Source organism: Erithacus rubecula, assembly GCF_903797595.1.
Source record: "Erithacus rubecula genome assembly, contig: SUPER_W_unloc_1, whole genome shotgun sequence".
Classification (NCBI taxonomy): Eukaryota; Metazoa; Chordata; class Aves; order Passeriformes; family Muscicapidae; genus Erithacus; species Erithacus rubecula.
The window spans coordinates 748,143-770,263 of record NW_027635709.1 but is presented as its reverse complement, the minus strand read 5'-3'; the positions used below and the strand labels follow the sequence as shown (position 1 = coordinate 770,263).

General features: G+C 47.7%; 1 protein-coding gene and 1 long non-coding RNA gene across 2 annotated transcripts in view; one reads left to right on the top strand and one right to left on the bottom strand.

The window, feature by feature from the left end:
- Positions 1 to 22,121, bottom strand: part of LOC306814083 — a 432,110-nt gene that overhangs the window by 299,503 nt on the left and 110,486 nt on the right. The gene's annotated exons all lie outside the window — the stretch shown is intronic.
- The window catches only part of LOC306814077 (zinc finger protein 131-like), a 40,134-nt gene continuing 26,937 nt past the window's right edge, over positions 8,925 to 22,121 (top strand). Inside the window, 2 exon segments of the mRNA XM_079329791.1 lie at positions 8,925 to 8,959; positions 12,461 to 12,599. Of these exon segments, the coding sequence (XP_079185917.1) occupies positions 12,476 to 12,599 (124 nt within the window). The 5' untranslated portion in view covers positions 8,925 to 8,959; positions 12,461 to 12,475.

Genomic DNA, 22,121 nt, shown 5'->3' with positions numbered 1-22,121 from the left:
CTCAGCAACACTGCCACTGTGAGTGCTGTAAATGGTTCTCTTTTCATTAAGTGATATTCAGGGGTCACCTGATGTTCAGACACATAATCCTTTGGGTGATATGATATTCGGGGGATGATGAGAACCTGTATGCAATATTCCGATGTTTCATTAAAGTTTTTAGTATCTAGGCATGGGGTGATTCCTAGATTATTACAAATTCATTTTGTATTGGCTGCGGGAATAAGCCACTGAGCAGGTCTCTGTGAGTCGGAAATGGACATCTTAACCTGACAGAGATGGTCTTTCTCTGCGGGTATATTCCCTACACATCTCCCCTTTCCCCTTACCTGAGCCAGTGATAACCCAGGGGTATTTTCTTTCCCCTTTTTCCATAAGCACTCTCTAGGGTTTGTTCCATTGACTCGTTTAGATTTCGCAGATGACCCCAGAGCCTCGTAAAAGGGTGGTCTTATCATGTAACATAACCAGCATTCCTTTGTTAAATTAGGGTGAGAATTATTTAAAACCTCAAATGTGGCCTGCATTACTTTCCATAAGGCACCATATTCTTGGGTGGCCTGAAGTTCATGTGATTGATTGAATAAACTAGTCCCATTTCCTGACCCGTTAGTTTCCAGGGTTACATTGTTATTTAATTTTGTGCCAATCTCTTCTTCTTCATGGATAACTGGGTTTGGCCCTACGGGTTCTGGGTCGTGTGGGACTGGCTCCTTCTTTATAAGGAAGTGCCCCCCTCGATCTTTCCCGGGTTCCCATAACCTGGCTCCCCAAAGTTTTCCAATTATCCACACTGGGTCCTGAAGCTTATTCCGGTTGACGGTTATTTTCATTCCTGCACAGTTGCCAATGTTCGCCACTCCTGTATCAGAGCCTATCCTAGAGGGAGTGCAGCCCTCTGGTATCCACCCTAAAGTTATGTATTGATCCTTCCAGCCTCCTGGGGCGAAGCCATGACCCACCGTCTCACATCCCCAATATCCACAATAATACTCCCCTGGGTAATTACAATAACTCCTTCCCGGGTTGGATGCAGGACAAAAATAAAATCCTATCTTGTTTAGGCAGGGTTTTGTTGGCATAAGGTCACAGGGTTGACAACCAAACGAAGGACTTCCCGAGGTTATTACTGTAGAGAGAACTTTCTGATCCTCGAACCTTATTAGCGACCATTTGAAGGGTTCGTGACTAGCTGCTGCTGGTCCCATAACAAGTCCCAGAAGTCCCCCTATCACACACAATTTTAGAGTCAGGGGGTGTTCACTGCCAAAGTTAGTTCGTTGTTTACCAATTCTTTCCATTTCATCCCTCTTACCACTTCCCTCCCGGCCTTGGGTTCTTGAACGGATAAGTGCCTTATTGGTGATTATATTTGGGAGCCCTTTTTCCCCACTATTTATCCTTCTGCCTCGCCCGCCAACTAGGTTGCTGCTAGTTGCGGGGTAACCCATCTTCGCGGCAGCAAGGATATTCTTCAGGGGTGGAATTTGCTCCTCTCTCCCACTTCCTTCCTTTAGAATGCCAATTCTTTTCTTTCAATGGTGGAGTATCACACCTGAGTTTCTTTACCTGTTTCCGGCACTTCACTTTTACAATATCCGTATTGAATGGTCCCAAAGGCTCATTGGGGTGGTAACAATAAAGCTCAGGGTTAATACCTTTGGAAAATATTTGCCAACAAGATGGGGATCCCACTTTTAGCTCTCGAGCTGCTACCTTTTGACTTAAAACCAAGGTAGTCAGCTCACGCTGTCCCTCCCAACAAGGCTGGCACACGCTTTTAGGAGCCCTCCCTCTTTGGCAATGAACCCACCAGGACTCTGCAAATTTTGCAACAAAAGCATACAAATGGGTAGCAATCACAGTCTAACCAGCTGCATGCCACCCTTATATCTTTATGATTTACATTCCCCTCCCCATTATAAAATTTCCCTTTATTTGTTAACCTAATGTCTCGATACTAAGGTTGTTGTGCAAGTTCCTCTAAATATCCGCAATATCCAGGTGACTCTGAGGTTCCGATTAATTCTTTTTGCAATATCCAGTTATCTCCTACCCAAATGTCCCCCGAGTCCATTTATGGAGGCGTTTTCTTTTTCAAAGTCAATTTTAAGTCACCCGTTGTTCTTTTCACCTCCCATTCAGAGTTATTAGTGTCCTTTGTGAACTTCGATGGATCCACTGGTCCCTTTATTCGGCTGGCATGAGTCCACCCTTTCTCTGCCGTCCGGATGGCCGTGTCTGTGGTGAGGAGTACTAAATATGGTCCTTCCCACTTCGGGGTTATGGGATTTTCTTTCCAACTCCGGATCAATATCCAGTTCCCGGGCTGTACCTGGTGTTAGAGCTACCAGGTACTTATTGATATAAATTTCATAACATTTCAAATGGGGAAAGCCCCACATCCGCTCAGGGTTGGGTTCGGATGTTCAGCAAGGCTAGTGGAATACATTTTCCATCCTCTAGCATCCATTTTCCTGACTTCTCCTTAACCCCCATTTTCCTTAATTTTTCCTTTTCCTCATTAGTAAAAATTATGTTAGCACTTTCCTCATTATGTACTTCTTGGTTTTCTTGCCCCCCTTTTTCTTTTAGGACCATCTCTCTTAAGGCTGCCTACTTAGCTTCTTGGTCCGCTGCATTATTTCCTCTGCTTTTGAAATCTATCCTTCATTGGTGTCCTTTTAAATGGACCACGGCCACTCTCCTAGGTCCCCTCAAAGCCTGCAATACTTCAACTATTAGCTTCTGGTGCACTAGGTCTTTCCCCTGTGAATTGATCAAGCCCCTTTCTTCCTTTCTTCCCATAATTTTCCAAAGGTATGTACCACCCCAAATCCATATCTGGAGTCAGTATATATTGTCCCTTCTTTTCCCTTGAGGAGTTTTAGGGCTCTTAATATGGCATACAACTCGCATGCTTGTGCAGACCAAGATTTATCTAAAGTACCTGACTCTATCACTTGCAGGTCGGAACCCCCCACAACTGCGTATCCTGATCTCCTTCTTCCTTCAATCACCCTAGAGGATCCATCCACAAATAATCTTTCACCATCTTCTAACTCCTCTTCCTCCAAATCAGGCCTAATCTTTGTTTGCTCTTCAACGGTTGCTATGCAATCGTGGGTTAGGGGTTGATGTTCCAGTTCCCCATATAAAAATGCAGCTGGGTTCTGTAAGGTGGTAGTTTCTAGTGTTAAATCGGGGGCTTCTACTAGAATGCCCTCATACTTTAAAAGTCTCGCATCAGAGATCCATTTGTCTGCCTTTTGTTGCATCACACTCCGGATATTATGAGGAGACATCACCTTTAGGCTACTATTAAAGGTAATTTTTCTAGCTTCTTCAACCAATAGAGTGCATCTCGCTACAATTTGCAAGCATGTGGGCCACCCCCTACTCACTGGATCTAAAATTTTTGACAAATATGCCACTGGCTTCTTCCTCCCCGCCCAGTCCTGAGTAAGCACCCCAAAAGCAATACCTTCTTCTATGTTCACAAATAAAAAGAATGGCCTCCTTAGATCGGGGAGGCTTAGGACTGGGGCATGGACCAGGCTCTCTTTTAACTCCTGGAGTTTGTCTGTATCCTCTTGGCTCAATTTTAACAACCCTTCTTGTGTTAATTTGTAATACAAAAATCTGGCCTTGCTGCTATAGTTTTCAATCCACTGTCTACAATACCCAGTAAGTCCTAAAATTTGGCGAATTTGTCTTTTATTCTTTGGTATTGGCAATGCCACAATTGCTTGGATCCTTTCGGGATCTAGTCTCTTTTCTCCCCTTCTCAAGTAATGTCCCAAATACTTGACTTCCTCCTCCACAAATTGAAGTTTGGCTTTGGAAACTTTCAGCCTTTAAGTCCCAGAAAATTCAATAGCCGGATACTTTCTTCTCTTACGTCCTCCTCCAATTTCCCTGCCAGCAATAGGTCATCCACATATTGTATCACGGTCACCCCCGGCCTAGTTTGATAATCTTGTAAGATCTGTTCCAGTGCCTGTCCAAACAAGTTTGGAGATTCCGTAAACCCCTGGGGTAACACTGTCCATCTAAGCTGTTGTCTTCTTCCTGTATCAGGGTCTTCCCATTCGAAAGCAAAGTAATCCCGGCTTGCTTCATCGAGGGGACAGGCCCAAAAGGCATCCTTTAAGTCTACTACACTATACCATAAATTATCAGGTCCTAGTTTGCTCAAAAGGGTGTAGGGGTTTGCTACTACAGGAAACCTCGCTATGGTCCGTTTGTTTATCTCCCTCAAATCATGTACTAGACGGTACGACCCATCCGTCTTTTTGACAGGAAGTATAGGCGTATTGTAAGGAGACATACAAGGCTCCAGCAGCCCCCTATTTAGTAGTCTTCCTATCTCAGGTTTTAGTCCCCTCCTTCCTTCCAGGGAAATGGGGTATTGTTTTATTCTCACGGGGACCTCAGGATTCTTAATTTTTACCGTGAATGGGGCTATTTTCAGTTGTCCAACGCTTCCTGGGTTGTACCACACATCAGGATTTATTCTGTCCTCCTCCTCTTGTCTAAGGGGGCAAAGCCTAATTTGTAATTCCTTTTCCACTACTTCTATTTGAATTCCTAATTCTATGATCATGTCTCTTCCTAATGGGTTATAATCAGATTCTGGTACTAGTAAAAAGTCCCCTATTCTATCTTTGATTCTGATTCCACCGTCACCCTTTTTATCACCCTTACTTCAAAAGGTTCTCCTTTTGCCCCCACCACAGTGGCGGTTTCTTTAGACAGGGTGCATCCCTTGGGCAAAAATTGAATGGTAGATCTTTCTGCACCAGTGTCGACCAGAAAGGTTATCTCCTGGTCATGGGGACCCACTCTCAGTTTTATCAAGGGCTCTTTTTGTTGTTTCCGGGTCCCCATTAAATAGAGCCCCTGACCCCTCTAATCTGCTTTGAATTTTCTCATCTCTAATTCGAACTCGACATTCCCTCTTGAAATGTCCTCTCTTTCCACAGTAAAAGCACACCTTCTGGTCTTGCCTCTCCCTCTAATCTCTCGGACCCCCAAACTCTCTTATAGGCTCTTTTTGCATCTTTCCCTGATCTTGCCCTCTACTTTCCCGCACCGCTATGGGGGAGGGGCTATCATAGTCTCCTCAGCTCGACCCCCCTTCTTCTTCTCCTTATTCTCGCTAGATTTTTCTGTTAGTTTAAAAATAAACACCTCTGGGCAGCCCACCCACACCTTAGCATATTCACTCTCCTCCAGGTGAAAAGGTTTCTTTGTATTTACCCAAATGTTTAGTTTTTGCTTCACCCATTCCTCGGAAGACCCAAATACTGGCCAAAACACACCCTTTGAGATTTCCTTTCCACCCCATATCTCTACACAATAGTGTATCATCCTAGCCTTATCCTTCCCCCCTGTGTCCAGAAAATGTTCCCAATTATCTAATAAAACCCCAAGGGACTGTCCCTTGGTACAGGTGGGAGTTTAATCCCTGCAGGAGGCTTACTCTTCCCCTGTCCCATTCCTCCGGAGTGCCTTCATTCACACAAAAAGTCACTTTCGCTTCCCCTGTTTCGTGGCCCAAGCCCTCGCGGGTCAATGGGAACCGCACTACTAAAGGGTCTGCACTCACTTGGGGAATCTGGCTGCCAGTTCCCCTCTCAGTCACACACCACGTCGCCGCACTCCGGGATCCCGACCCCGCCCGAACGGATCCCCTTTTACTTACGCGTCCCGCGTCTTCGTCCAGACTTTGTGCACAAAATTTAAGGGGTCAACCGGGCCCTTTTCTCCTTTGCTTTTGCCTTCTGGTTTTAGGTTCGTCGGTCGAGGTGGGAGCGGGGGCTCCCGTCCCTCGGGACCACCAAGAGGGTGGGGCGCGCCTTCCCACAGACGGGAAATCCCCCTTACCCAATCTCGATCCGAGTCACAGCACCAAATTGTTATAAATGAGCACAAAGGGCCATACTCAAAACCAATTTGAAAAATTTATTGAGTACAGACGGCAAAAGCAAATTGCAGCGCTGGGTGGCAGGGAGTCTCCGCTCCACAAAACTGCCACGCCTGATCGAGTCGCAAGTCCCCCTTTTAAGTTCTTCCCTTCTTGCTGATTCATCTTTCCAGCTCGTTCTGCTTGCTCCTTTTTTCCTAAAAAAATTACTAAGACGTTTGGTTATTGTGCTAGCCTAAGTAATCAGTAATCACATACCCACAGACCAGCCCGCATCCCCAGGCTTCAAGATTACTTATCTTAAGCCCGCATGTCCGGGTTTCAAGATAACCTATCTTACAACGAACAAAAAGGTCACCATTCCCTCACAATACCCTCCTCTCCCACCAACACCTCGTTCGCGTGCTCCTGTCTCCCTGTACCCCCCTTGGCCATCTTCGCCCGGCCCTTCTTCCCCAGAAAGTGACCAAGATGTAACTGTGATACAGAGACATGGGGAGGGTGCAGAAGGAGCAGATAGTAGTGGGAGCAATGAAAATAAACCAGTAACCCCGATATATCATCGGACACGATCAAAATTAGCCCCGACTAAGTCTAAAACAGGGAAGGGTTTATTAAGATCAAAGGGAACTGTAATTGCCCCTTTGAGACAAGGAGTGGGAATTAACAGACCGGTTTTTGTAAAGGTACCCTTTTCCCCAGGAGATTTAGTAATTTGGAAACAGTCAGCTGGGACCTATAGAGAAAACTTTGATAAAGTGGCCAGAGTAGTGAAAATTATTATGAAAATTCAAAATCCAGATTGGGATGATATCCAAATTATATTAGATACTCTAATGGACTCTATCAAAAAGGAAATGGTACTTAGAGCAGCCAGGGAAAGGGCGAGATAAGACATTTACAATGGGCTAGTAACAGGGACTTTGGATCATAACTTCCCCACCGAGGACCCATTGTGGGGTCCTAATGACCCATCTGGAATGGATAGGATAAGGCTAAAGAGATATCAAGAGTGGATCCAAATAGGAGTTCAAAATGCTATACCTGAAACTATTAATTGGTCCAAATTATATGAGATCAGGCAGGAGAGGAAAGAATCTCCAACTGCCTTGTTAGAAAGACTTAAGGAAGGGTCCAGGAAATATAGTGACCTTCAAATAGATACAAAACAAACAAAAGTTCAGCTTGATCTTATCTTTCTTGGCCAATCACAGGAGGACATTAGGAAAAAGTTACAAAAACTGGAGAGGGGGGAGTTAAGAAATTTAGACAAACTGCTTGAGGTAGCTTGGAAGGTTTATAACAATAGGGAAAAAGAGGTTAACAAGCAGCTAGGATGAAATCTCTTGGCAGTAGTACAAGGAAACTCAAGGGGAGGTGCTAGAAGCAGCTGAGGCAGAACCATGGGGAAAAGCGGTTTTGGCAAGGGCCGCGGAGGGCCAGTTATGCAAGGGTTGGGCTTGAATCAGTGCGCATATTGAAAACAAGAAGGACAGTGGAAGAGCGAGTGCCCAAACCGGATTTACCAGGGCGATCAGTTCCAGCAGGGAGACATTGCCAAGGTGATGGTGTTATATGCGGTTATATGTGGTTGCTAAACTACACTGCCGCTGTATGTCAGAACTCCCATGACCAATGAGAATGGACTGCTCCAGAAACCTGGAATTGAACTCGATTATGGTGGTTCGTATGTATAATTTCCATAACACAGTAAAGGCAGTAAATTATTGCCAACACTTGGTTACAAGTAATTTGCACGTACTTGTTGGTTCATTTATGAAGCTGGCAAACGTATGAGGTAAATAAAAAGGTTCAGCAGCCATAAAATTAAGGGTTACAAATAGTTTTAAGAGTTGTCCCCTCTGTTAAAATGTTAAGCAACTTACTGTTCTTGATGTGCATGTTCTGTATCCCCAAGTTGGCCATCTGTTTGTATTTTCCCAAACAATCCCAGTTCTAGTTCAATCACTTCCTACTTCTGCCCTGTCCCTCACTTTGCTTCCGGCCGCCTGCTGCTGCCCTCTGTCAATCAAAAGACACTGCCCCATATGCAAAGTTTCCAGAGTTCCCAAGAAACACCTCTTCAGTGGAAGTCCTAACTAGCCATGAACTAAGGAGCTGTTGAGAAGAGTGACACCCCTGGACCAACGAGCCCCAATCGAGTTCTGGACGTGCCTGTGAGGTTGGAACTCCCTTTCCTGCCCTCGGACAGGACTGCACGGGAACGTCCTTCCAGCATTGCCTAGGCAAGCAGCAGCAGGTGTCGGTCCCTGGCGACCCCCCCCCCCCAATTTTTCAATAAAAGAGCTGCTATTTAATAAAGGCTTTGGCCCCGCTCCGTTTATTACACGTAGAGACTTTAAGTCTCGGGAAAAAAAACAACTATGTTTAATCTTATCCTAATGATGAATTAAACTGTATTTTTCTTTAATGTTCAGAAGGCATCTGTGTTTCTCCCAGGGGTGAAACAGTCAATGCCCCCCCCCCACAGCCAACCGTCCTGCTAGGCGCAATGGCCACCCGCCGGCGCTAGGACTCTCATCACAGCTCAGGACCGGGACTGCGTGAAATAACCGTCGGAGCCGCTAGTTCCTGCAGCTACCCCACCCCGCGTGGGCACTACCTGCTCCCCTGCGGAGAGAGCTAGCGGCAAGGAGGCGAGCCAATCCTAGGGGAAGTAGCCCCCCCCCGTCCCCTCCCCTCGCCGTTCCCAGGTCCAACCCGGCCGGCTGCGGCGCCTCATGGCATCGTCACCCACCCCCAACGGCTATTCCCCACCCGCAGTCATACGGTGCTGACACGCACAAATCCCAGACTGCAACTCTCAGAATGCTTCAAGTAGTGGAACCACACCCCTCACTACCGGTGCACCCTGCCATTTGAAAGGTGACCCTAATCGTCACTTCCGCACGCTGTGCAGGCTGGGAATGCGAGTAGCGATTGGCCGGCGCCTGTCCCGCTTTTCAACGTGCAGGGGAGCAGGAAGCGTTAACAGCAGAGCGAGCGCGGCAGGGTGAGGGGCTCCTCACGGTGAGTTACCCAGCAGAACTGCCTCCAGAGTGTGACCCGGCCGGGAATTGAAAAAGAATCGATTTAATGCGCCCTTTGATGACGTAATAACGACTAATGAGGTGGTGGTATGCTAAACGTATGGTTCGGGCCGGCACTACTTGGGTCCCTTCCTCAGGGGCGCCCTTGTGGTATACTTGCGCCTGCCGGCAGTTGCGCACACCTCTCTCGGAATGCCCGTGCCCGTGTCCGTGTTCAGCAGGCACTTAGCGCTGATTAGGCCTTCTGCCGCTTCTGAGACTCGGCGGACGCACATTTGCTTCTCCGCCTGAGGCGGGCTCTGCTGCCGCCTTACGATTGGCGGGGTTTGCCGCAGTCTACTGTCAGCGCCCGCCAGTGGGGCTGCGGCTGTCCGCGGGGCTATGAGGGGCTTTGACAGGGCTGGGCCTCGGCCTCGCTTTCGAGAGTTCCGCGCAGACTCGAGCCGGCGGGAACTACAAGGGGTTTTGGCGGCGGGTCGCAGTTCCGTCCTCAGCTGCTATGGACAACGTGAGGCCTCTCCTGCCTCGTGGAACTGCGACACCCCAATGTAGGCCCTGTCCTGCTTCTCAGGATGCCTTGGTCGCCTCTGTCTTAGCGATAGCGAGGCCTTATATGTGATTGAGAGGGAACTGATGGGCTGGCTCGTGTCTTTGCTCCGTGATTGCTATCTTTGAAGAAAAATAAATAGAAAAGTGCACAAGAAATTCTCGTGTCTATTATTTTGAAGCAACTACTGCAGTTACCCACTATTCTCCTTTCCTGATGTGGCTACAGTGAGACGGCAGGGGTTTGGCCAGTGTTCAGTGCTGTTCTGTGTTGTCTGCTTTGCCTGCCTGCATTCGTGTACAATACATATAGACAAAGAAAACAAATATATTGTGCCTGAAATAAGAGGAGTTCCTGAGTCCAGGGGTGTGGAAGTAATAAGATGGCTCTATTGAGGTAGATTTATAAGAAAAAAATGCTAATTGTGTGCATATTGTGAAATGCATCTAGTGTCAGAAGTTGATAAGGTTAAGTCAGTAGTCAACTAGGTCTACTGAAAAATCCAGGTAAATAACTGAATTAATCCAGTTTTCATCACTCATAAATGAGCCTGCATATGTGTCAACTTGGATCACTTCTGTCTGCCTTCCTTGGCATCTTGTTTTTTCTCTGAGGACTGCATTTCACTTCTTACTCCAAAGTAGTCATGCTTTCATTGAACATAGGCTGTTCTGTTGGGCTTTCTTCTGCAATACCACTGAGTTTAAAATGAGAAGATTCAATGAATGCTGCAACTGTATTGAAATGGGTGATAAATTCACTTTCTTTTTACTAGTCTTATGATAATTCAGGACAATAAATTATCATAAGTTAGTGTTTTATTTGTGATTTTTAGTGTTCTGAGAGACTGAAACTTTTTAAAATTTCTTGGATTGGGGGGCTTGCTCTGTTATTTTGAGGGTATAAGATCTCCCTATAAACACAATTTGGAAGCAAATTCTGGGTAGGTGGAAATGAGATTTGAGGTTGAAATTTTGTTTGGTTTAACTTTTAGGGAATTGCGCTTGTAACTGCAAGTCATCTATCAATGTACAATATGTCAAAAGTTGGCAAGAAAAATTAAACAGTGAAGTAAACGGCTGAAAATTTTCTACGTTAAACTTTATGGAATGATGGATGGAAGAAAGATGCTGATCATCAGTCTTAGACCCATCATTACAGATGAGGTGAAGGCAGCAGCATTCTTTTCCTTCAACCTCACTTTCTCTCTTCCCCTCACAAGATCCTGATATGTATTTCAGCATCTGCTTGGCAAAGCAGTGATAGCAGATAGAACTAGACTTCCATAAGCAGTTGCTTCTGCTCTTTTCCTCCTCTTGGCAAAATAATTTCTCCGTGAGACAGTTTTTCTGAAATGCAAGAAAGAGTGTGTTTTGTGGTAAAAATGGAAATCCCAAAATTTCCTTTACCTGATGTCTCTAAGTTATAAGATAATAACTACTTTTATCATAACCTGGTAATTCTTCTTCAGTATGTTTGTTGGAAGCAAGGTAGAATTTACACATCTGCTCAGGTGTTTTAGCAAGCATGGTGGCATCAGCTCAGGACTTTTCAATTCCAACCACATACAAAAAATCTGCACAAGTTAGGGAACACTTGCTATCTATTTCCTTCTAGCACTCTAAAGAAAATTGCTTCTTAGCCACACCTTAATTTTCCATCTCTGTATTCAATGTTTGTTTTGATACTAGCAGCTCTCCTAACTTTCTTGCTTTTGTCCATACTAAATACAAAAATAAAGGAATTTGACATACCCTTCACTATAAAAGTAATTCAAGCCTAATGACCATCTTCTCTCAAAAACCATATGGTCTTCAAAGCGAGTTAGACTATGACAAGAAACAAGGTTTCTGCATTAATGTGACTGTGAAATGTCTTTGCTTTTTCTATGGCATTCTCAGTGTGAGCCATGTGAATGTGGAAGTTGAGGATGAGTGCTGCTGCACAGATCTGAAGTAATTTTGCCCAGAATTAATTTGTAAAATGCTTTCATTAAAGTATTTGAACTCTCTACAGAGATTTTTTTGCATCAGCAGCACACCCTCTGTGTCTCATCCACAGGCACAGACTTCTGCTAAACTTTTTCAAGTTTGAGGATCTTTGCAACTCCCACCTCCAGCTGTTTGTTGTATAAGTAAGAGAGGAAGAGCCATGAGATTACAAGCCAATATGTCTCAAAAGTTGGCAAAGAATGTTTCACCTTGTAGGGGGAGAAGTGTAAGAAGCCTGGGTAAATAAGAAGCTCTGTGTTCCTGGGTGTGACAACATGTTAAATCCCTGGCAACTCCTGTGTACCCAGAAGCTGAAAAGTGCTGTTGTATTACATGCTTATTTAAAGGAAGTAAACATCTTGCGTTTACTAGATACAAAATGTGACTTAAGTATGAAAAATTTTAGAACCATTCTTTCACAAAGAGGATTGGTAGAATTGCAAGAAGTAACTATAAAGATTCGGACATTATGTTGTTGCCAAGATGGAGAATATTTAGCTGTGGAGATGTTACGCTCCTGCAGTATTTGCTTTGAGGGAGGTGGGTCCTTTCTGAATTTGTAGAATAAAGAAATGCATTTACCAACTTTGACTGTTCCTTCATGCTGTCTCAGTTTGAGACAAGTTAGGGGGAAACATTCAATAATTTTCTCCTCTGAAGAAGGCAGGTCTTGGCACTCCCCCCACCAAAAATAATTTCTTGGAGGAAAGTGAAAAAACCTGTTTATAAACTGTGTATAAATAAGGCCATACTTCATTAACCCTCATGTTTCCTACCTGACAGCTAAAATCAGGTAAATCTGTTACCAAGACAGTTTGATGTTTCCATTGGTTATGTAGTCTCTGAAAAGTGCTAGTTAGTTCATGTCTGTATAATAAGCTGACTGTGCATAGTACTTTCTAAGTGGCACAGTATTCTTACTGTCCTACCACATCTTTTGCAGACTAATCCTTTTGCCATGGAAGCCGAAGAAATTATGGAATGTATCCAGGAATTCCCTGAACACTATAAAGTTATTTTGGATAGACTGAATGAACAACGTGAGCAGGACCAGTTTACAGACATCACGCTGATTGTTGATGGTATGTATACACCTGAGAACCAGTTGGTACCCAGAGAATTCTGAAAGCTATGCTGGGAAGCTGTTTGGTTTGTCACAGATCAACTGTCAAACTTGGCTGCTAACATTCTTGGCTCTGTATTGGTGTGTGAGTTGCTTGCAGAGTTTCAGTTATTAATCTTGGGCTGAACAGTCTCCAGCAGAGATTAATAATTTTGTTTCTGCTTTTTATAGAATCCCAGAATGGCCTGGGCTGAAAGGGACCTTAAAGCTCATCTGGTTCTAACCCCCTGCAATGGGCAGGCACACCTTCCATTAGACTAGGTTGCTTCAAGCCCCATCCAACCTGACCTTGAACACTTCAGGGATGGGGCAGGCACAGCTTCTCTGGTCAACCTGTGCCAGGGCATAACTACCCTTACAGGGAAGAATTTCTTGCTAACATCTAATCTAAATCTCCCCTCTTTTAGTTTAAAACCATTCCCACTTGTCCTATCACCATCTGCCCATGTAAAAAGTCACTCTTTTTTTTTAAGCCCCCTTTAGGCACTGGAAGGTGCTCTAAGGTCTCCTCAGAGCATTTTCTTCTCCAGGATGAACAGCTCCAACTCTCTCTGCCTGTCTTCATAGGAGAGGTGTTTCAGCCCTGTGAGCATCTTTGTGGCCTCTGGATCCACTATAACAAGTCCATATTATTCTTGTGCTGAGGACTGCAGACCTGAATGCAGTGCTCTGGGTGGGGTTTCATGAGAGCAGAGTAGAGGAGAGTAGGGAGCCCCATCCGAACAAGGGGCTGAACTTGTACAAGTATTGGTTGATTATTTAAAAAGAAAAAAAAAAATAAGAAAAACCAGCTTGAAATAAAGTCGCCTTCTTGCTTCTGCAGAGGCAGGAGGCTGGAACGGGGCAGATGCAGGGCAGGTGATCGCAGAGGGTCTGGCTCTGCTGTGCTCGGCCACGTGGCTGAACGATCCCAGGCGTCCTCCTCCCAGCTCGCAGGAAACGCGAGTGCCCTCCTGGAAGCCTCAGAGGCCCCTCCGGGAGCCGTTCCCACCCACCCCTTTTGTCTGGAGCCATCAGGGACCCTGGGTGTAACCCGGCCAGCTCCATTGGCATGATAATGGGAAAAATTCTTTCAATTGACACAGTAACAGAAAAACACTCAACCCCCAACATTATCCACCCCGAATTTTTTCCATGCCAACATGCTACATCATTTTGAAAACTTGAAATTATATACATGCATGCAGTTACAGGCACAGTATCATAGGTAGTTCACCCTAGAACAAGGTCCTCTTGGGGTATGCATCAGGTCTCTCCATCCTTTTGCATCACCCACCAAGTGCAACCTGGTCCTTGAGCGAAAACCACCCCACGAACAGGATTGTCTTTGCTGGAAGCAGAGTTCACCCAGACAGTTTATCCTAACATGCCTCTCAGGTGTACCACTGGAACCTTATCTCCATCTGGTGCTCCCAGGGGCTCAAATTGGGCAGGGCCTGCTGGGTTAGTGGAACCTCGGGTATTCACTAACCATGTGGCCTTTGGTAGATTGATCTCCCAGTTCTTGAAAGTCCCCCCACCAAGTGCCTTTAAGGTGGTTTTAAGCAGACCATTGCACCATTCGACTTTCCCAGCGGCTGGTGCATGGTAGGGAATATGGTACACCCACTCGATGCTGTGTTCTTTAGCCCAGGTGTTTATAAGGCTATTTTTGAAATGACTCCCATTGTCTGACTCAATTCTTTCAGGGGTACCATGCCTCCAGAGGACTTGTTTTTCCAGGCCCAGGATGGTGTTCTGAGCAGTGGCATGGGGCATAGGGTAGGTCTCCAACCATCCGGTGGTGGCTTCTACCATGGTCAGCACGTAGCGCTTGCCTTGGCGGGTCTGAGGCAGTGTGATATAGTCAATCTGCCAGGCCTCTCCATACTTACATTTGGACCATCGCCCCCCATACCAGAGGGGCTTCACCCGCTTGGCCTGTTTGATGGCAGCGCACGTGTCACAGTCATGAATAACCTGAGAGATGCTGTCCATGGTTAGATCCACCCCTTGGTCTCATGCCCACTTATAAGTGGCGTCTCTGCCCAGATGACCTGAGGCATCCTGGACCCATCGAGCCAGGAACAATTCTCCCTTGTGTTCCCAATCTAACTCTATCTTTGACACCTCTATCTGTGCAGCCTGATCTACCTGCTTGTTGTGCCTGTGTTCTTCATTAGCCCGACTCTTGGGAACATGGGCATCCACATGACGGACTTTCACGGGGAGCTTCTCTACCCGAGTGGCAATGTCTTTCCACTCATCAGCAGCCCAGATTAGTTTTCCTCTACGTTGCCAGTCAGCCTTTTTCGACCTTTCCAGCCAACCCCACAGAGCATTGGCTACCATCCACGAATCAGTGTAAAGGTAGAGCTTTGGCCATTTCTCTCTCTCAGCAATGTCCAAGGCCAGCTGAACAGCTTTGAGTTCAGCAAGTTGACTCGATCCACCTTCTCCTTCGGTAGCTTGTGCAACCTGTCGTGTGGGGCTCCATACGGCAGCTTTCCACTTCCGGTTCATCCCCACAATGCGGCAGGAACCGTCGGTGAAAAGGGCGTAGCGTGTTTCATCTGCTGGCAGCTGGTTGTACGGTGGAGCTTCTTCAGCCCGGGTCACTTGCTTCTGCTCCTCTTCATCAGCGAGACCAAAATCTTCACCTTCTGGCCAGTTTGTAATTATCTCCAAAATCCCAGGGCGATTTGGGTTACCAATACGGGCGCGCTGCGTGATGAGGGCAATCCACTTGCTCCATGTGGCGTCGGTGGCGTGGTGGGTAGAGGGAACCTTTCCTTTGAACATCCACCCCAGCACTGGCAGTCGGGGTGCCAGGAGAAGCTGTGCTTCTGTGCCAATCACCTCTGAGGCAGCTTGAACTCCCTCATAGGCAGCCAAGATTTCCTTCTCTGTGGGAGTGTATTTGGCTTCAGATCCTTTGTAGCTTCTGCTCCAGAATCCCAGGGTCGGCCTTGGGTCTCGCCAGGCACCTTTTGCCAAAGGCTTCAGGACAGACCATGGTTCCCAGCTGCAGAGTAGAGCACATTCTTTACCTCTGGTCCTGTCCTGACTGGGCCAAGGGCCACTGCATGAGCGATTTCCTGTTTGATCTGGGCAAAGGCTTGCTGTTGTTCAGGGCCCCAGTGGAAATCGTTCTTCTTGCGAGTGACCTGGTAGAGAGGGCTCACAATCTCGCTGTACTCAGGTATGTGCATTCTCCAAAAGCCGATAGCACCTAGAAAAGCTTGTGTCTCCTTCTTGCTTGTTGGTGGGGACATTGCAGTGATCTTATTGATGACCTCAGTGGGGATCTGGCGCCGTCCATCCTGCCACTTCACTCCCAGGAACTGGATCTCTCGGGCAGGTCCTTTGACTTTTCTCTTTTTAATGGCGAAACCGGCTCCCAGCAAAATCTGGATTATCTTCTCTCCTTTCTCAAACACCTCCATTGCTGTGTTCCCCCACACAATGATGTCATCGATGTACTGCAAATGTTCTGGAGCCTCACCCCTCTCCAGTGCAGCCTGGATCAGTCCGTGGCAGATGGTGGGGCTGTGGTTCCACCCCTGGAGCAGTCGGTTCCAGGTGTACTGCACGCCCCTCCAGGTGAAAGCAAACTGAGGCCTGCACTCTGCTGCCAAAGAAATGGAGAAGAATGCATTTGCAATGTCAATGGTGGCATACCACCTTGCTGCCTTGGACTCCAGCTCGTACTGGAGTTCCAGCATGTTTGGCACGGCAGCGCTCAGCGGTGGAGTCACTTCATTCAATGCCCGATAGTCCACAGTCAGTCTCCATTCTCCATCAGGTTTCTGCACAGGCCAGATTGGACTGTTGAAGGGTGAGTGGCTCTTGCTGACCACCCCTTGGCTCTCTAGATCACGGATCATCTTGTGGATGGGGATCACAGCATCTCGATTTGTCCGGTACTGCCGGCGGTGCACTGTCATGGTGGCAATTGGCACCTGTTGCTCAGTCACTTTCAGGAGTCCTACTGCAGAGGGGTTTTCTGACAGTCCAGGCAAGGTGTTCAACTGCTTAATGCTCTCTGTCTCTACAGTAACTATTCCAAAAGCCCACCTGAACCCCTTTGGGTCTTTGTAGTAGCCATTCCTGAGGAAGTCTACGCCCAGAATGCACGGTGCCCCTGGGCCAGTTACAATTGGATGTTTCTGCCACCCCTTCCCTGTCAGGCTAATCTCAGCTTCCAGCAAAGTGAATTCCTGTGATTCCCCCGTCGCCCCAACAATGGAAACAGGTACCTTCCCCACATGTTCTGATGGTATCAGGGTGCATTGTGAACCAGTATCAACTAACACTTTATGTTTCTGTGGCTTTGACGTGCCAGGCCATCGCACCCACACTATCCAATAGATCCTGTCATCCCATGCCTCTCCCTGGCTAGAGGCAGGGCCCCTCTAGCCCTGGTTATTATTTCTTTCCTGGGCATACATAGTGGAGGTTCCTTCCAGGGGATCTGACAGAACATCCTCCTTGCTGTAATACCCTGCACCTTGCTTGTGGGAGGTTGAGGCTACCTTCATTTTAGTGCGGCTCCCTCGGTTAGCATTTCTCTCCCTGAGCTGACGCACCCGTGCTGCCAGGACAGAAGTGGGTTTCCCATCCCATTTTCCCATGTCTTCCCCATGGTCTCGCAGGAAAAACCACAGGTCAGCTCGTGAGGTGTACCCTCTCTCCCTAGCTGGGGGACGTGAAGCTCTGACTTGGGGGCCTGTGACTCGTACTGGTGCTACGCTGATCTTCCTCACCTCCTCAGTTTTCTCCATCATCTCCTCCCTCATATCCCTCATCCTATCTTCGACCTGTTGGAGGTCCCTGGCCACGGCAGAGACATTAGCCTGCATTGGGCCATTCATCATGCTCTCAAAATTTCTGAGTTTGTTGGCAACAGAACACACTGTCTCTGGATTGTTATCGACATTAATTATTGCTATGTAGGTGGTATATTGAGATGGATCCAAGGTTGCCAGATTCCATAACATCTGCCCTGTGCACTTGACCTTGTCAGGGTCATTGTCATGCTGTCCATCCCTCCCAAAGAGTACCTCTAATACTGCTGTCTCTCTCAGCTGCTGGATCCCTTCCTCAAGGGTCTTCCAGCACATCCTATGGTGGTGCTCCTGCATTCTCTCTCTGTGGACAAACTTCTCTCTCACTCTGATTAAAAGCCGGTCCCAGAGGGAAAGGAGGCCTTGCTCCCTTACGAATATCCGGTCCACACCTGAATCCTGGGCCAAGGATCCCAAATTCCTGGCCTCAGTTCCATCCAGTTGAACACCTGTTCCCGTAAGGTCCCAGACCCGGAGTAACCAAGTTGTAAAGGGCTCACGGCCCCGCTGTGCAATGTCTTTACGCAGGTTACGGAGACTATCGTATGAGAGGGACTCGGTGACAATCTCAACCTCTGGCTCCCTTGCTGGTTGTGAGGACCCTCCTTGCTGATCCCCATTATCTAAGTGCCTCGTTTTAATCTTAGATTTCCTAGTTTCCACAGGAGCAACTGCTGCTGGCTGTGGCTGCTCCTGTGATCCAGCTGGAACCTGGACAGATGTAACATCTACGGGTTTCACTGCAGCATCATCTGACTCTCCCTCTTTAGGGCAGGGGGAGGGTTTCTCACCAGCTGGAGAAAAATACTCCTTCATCATCTGGCTATGCTCCTTCAACATCTGACTCTGCTCTTTCAGTATTTGGCCTATATCCTTCACTAGAGCCCCCACCCACTGTGGGTGGCTCATTTCTGTGGTGGGCTGTGGGGCAGGGTTAGGCTCTGGGGCAGCATCCCTAGTCCCTGGGGCAGAGGCAGGTTCTGGGGCAGCATCTCTAGTCCCTGGGGCAGAGGCAGGTTCTGGGCCAACATCCCTAGTCCCTGGGGCAGGTACCAGAGTTGTCATCCAAGCCAATATTCCCTTGCTTCTGAATGCTAAGTAGAACAGGCCTATCAGCAACACCAGCCACTGATTAATAACACTAGCAATTAAAGCAGATCTGAAATCCTTGAGAACTGGTGGGGTAGCCTCAAAAAACTGGGTGATGGGTTGGGAGAAAATTTCCCTTGCACTCGTTATCTCACAGTAAGTACCATTACTGAAATAGCCCCAGAAACACGCAGTTAGAGTACGGTAGCTCCGGATCCATGCAATCGCTTCCCAGAAAAAATTAAAAACTCATGAATTCCTGACATAATCAATCCACCAAATGAATCGGATAATAGCTACAGTAACTTTGGTGAGGGGGCCCAAATTCAAATAAGGGCTTGCAAATGAGAGGGAGATGGCTGTGACCACATGGAACACAAACCAGATTAAACCAGACAACATATTGCCACTTAAGAGAGCTGTTATTCCTGTCTTAACTCTCAACTCAGTGCCCTCTGCTGCACGTTGGGAACCAAAATCTGTCCTGGTTTGAAAGGACAGGTGTCTGCCAGTATGGGCAGAAGTTTCCCTTTGGGATAGAGACTTTGGTTCCGCTCCCCCCCAAGTATTATAATTGTTTGAATCAAGGACTCTGAGGCAGAGATAAGGGGGTGGGAATAACAGCTCTTTTACTAATATATCTAACTGTACAAACAGAAAACAATAACAGTTAATATTGCTAACAGAACGAAATAGGTAACTCGGTGTCAGTCCCTTTAGATGCAAGCACGCTGTCTCTGTGCTTAGTCCAGAGCCCGGATTTGCTGAAGGGCAGACGGGAACGGAGGTAGGAAGGAGGGGGGAGGGGCGGCAGCGGCCACGCTGGTCTCGGGTGGGAACGGGCTGGAGCGGCGGCTCCTCGCTCACCGTGTGTGTCTGGGTGATCAGCTGTGTCCGCAGAGGCAGGAGGCTGGAACGGGGCAGATGCAGGGCAGGTGATCACAGAGGGTCTGGCTCTCCTGTGCTCCGGCTGCGTGGGCTGAAGATCCCAGGCGTCCTCCTCCCAGCTCGCAGGAAACGCGAGTGCCCTCCTGGAAGCCTCAGAGGCCCCTCCGGGAGCCGTTTCCACCCACCCCCTTTTGTCTGGACTCATCAGATATCCTGGGTGTAGCCCGGCCAGCTCCATTGGCATGATAATGGGAAAAATTCTTTCAATTGACACAGTAACAGAAAACACTCAACCCCCAACACTTGTGCAGCTGTGTAGTTCTAATACATGTTGGTTCTCTTACCTCTGTCCCACGGAGCCTTCTGGATGTTCATGCCTGCACCAGGGAAAAGGCAACACTGTGATGGGAATACGCAGTCTGGAAAACAGGAAGAACAGAGCTAAACCAATTTTGTTCTGCAGGGATCTTTATGCTGGCATAAATGATGATTAAATACATCCATATGTAAGAGCAGCAAAATCCTAGGAGAGCTTTGTGTTGACTTGGCATGGCCTAATTTTTGGTAGTGGAGGAGGGCCACTGAAGTAGCTTCTGTGAGAAGCTGCTAGAAGCTGTTAGAAGCATCCACCATGTCTGACAGAGCCCATTTCTGATGGCTCTGAAGATGGACAGATGGACATATGCTGCCGGTCCAATTAGAGAGGTTGGTAATGCCTCTGTGATTACATATTTACAAAGAAAATCAAAACAGTGCATGCACAGTTTTTCCAGGGGTGGCAAGGTGCCACGGCCATCTTGGTGCAGCCTGTGGTGAGCCTTGCCCACCTGGCCACCCCTAGCTGACTGCCCTGTAGCTAGCTGCGCTACGGGCATAAGGGCAGGGATGGTGGCAGTCGCTTCTCCTTCCCAGCACCCCACATGAAGAGAATAATTAAATAGCGCCAGTGCTGTGATGGCTGCCACTGCCCGTGTGGTGGCAGTGGGGCCGCCTGGTCACAAACATGGTGAGTGACTTCCCGATGCGGAACCTAAACGAGATCGACCTTTTGGCACTGGGGGATCCTTCAGGAATCTTTGAGTTGGTGGAACTTTTTGGCAATGGTACTTACGGACAGCAGTTTTTCTTCTAGTCAGAGAAGAGGAAGAAGTGAGGACGTGTGAGGGGAAAACAACATGGCGGCACCAAGGTCAGTGGAAAAAGAGAGGGAGGAGATGCTCCATGTGCTGGAGCCGAGATTCCTCTGCAGGCCATGGTGAGGACTATGATAAAGTAAGCTGTCCCCCTGCAGCCCATGAAGTCCACGGGGGATACAGAGATACACTCAAAGGCCATGAAAAAAGTACTCACGCTGGAGCAGGTGGATGCTGGAGAAAGCTGTGTTCTGGTGGGAGACCTGAATAGAGAGAGAGGGCCACTGCTTCCAGAGATAGAGAGAGAGAGAGGGCTCTTGCTTCCAAACTAGAGCAGACTATCCTTAGAGGACTGAACCCCATGGATGAGTGACCTATGCCACAGTTTTGGGAAGACTGTCCGTGGCAGGGCCTCACATTGCAGCAATTTTGGCAGGACTGCTGCTTGTGAGATTGGAGCCAAGCTGGAGAAGTTCACAGAGAACTGTCTCCAGTGGGAGGGATGCCACAGTATAGCAGAGGAAAGACTTCTCTCCCCAAGCGAACAGAAAAAGAACTTGGGTGGTGAACTGACTAAAACCTCATGCCCTGTCTCCCTGCATTTTTGGTGGGAAGGATGGAGGGGCTGGGAGGAAAAAAAAGGTTTTTCAAAGTCTTTTTATAATTCTCATTATCCTCTGACTCTATAAATTTACCTTATACTTTTTAATTTTAACCTGTTTTGCCCTTGGAATGATTTCTCCCTGTCCTCATCTGTCATGGTTTGACGCTGGCCCAATGCCAGGCACCCACAAAAGCTACTCACTCATCACTGCTACAGCTGAGCAGAGGAGAGAAAAAAAAAACTAGCAACGGGTTCATGTGTTGAGATAAGGACCAGGAGAAAAACACTTCAAGGGCAAAACAGGCTCAGCTAAGAGGTACAAAATGAATTTATTGCTAACAGAATCAGAGGAGGATAATGAGAAGTAAAATAAGCCCTTAAAACACCTTTTTTCCCCCAGCCCCTTCCTCCTTCCCACCGACAATGCAGGGAGACAGGGCATGGGGGTTTTTGGGTCAGTTCATCACAGAGACTTTCTCCCGCTGCTCTGGGAGAGGAGTCCTTCCCCTGTGAGACCATGGTGTCCCTCCCATGAGAGACAGTTCTCCATTAACTTCTCCAGCGTGGGTCCACTCTCGCGAGCAGCAGTCCTGCCGCACCTGCTGCAATGTGAATTCCCCCCATAGGCAAACAGTCCTCCCAAAACTGCTGCGACATGGGTCACTCTTTCCACAGGGTGCAGTCCTCCAAGGACAGGCTGCTCCACCCTGGAAACAGGGTCCCACTCTCTCCACCGGGTCTCCCACTGCATCACAGGCTCCTCCAGGCATCCACTTGCTCTGGTGTGAACACCTCCCCCACAGGCTGTGGGTGGATCTCTGCATCCCCCATGGATGCCCATGGGCTGCAGGGTGGCAACCTGCTTCACCATGGTACTCACCCCAGCCTGCAGAGGAATCTCAGCTCTGGTGCCTGGAGCACCTCCTCCCCATTCTTCTCCA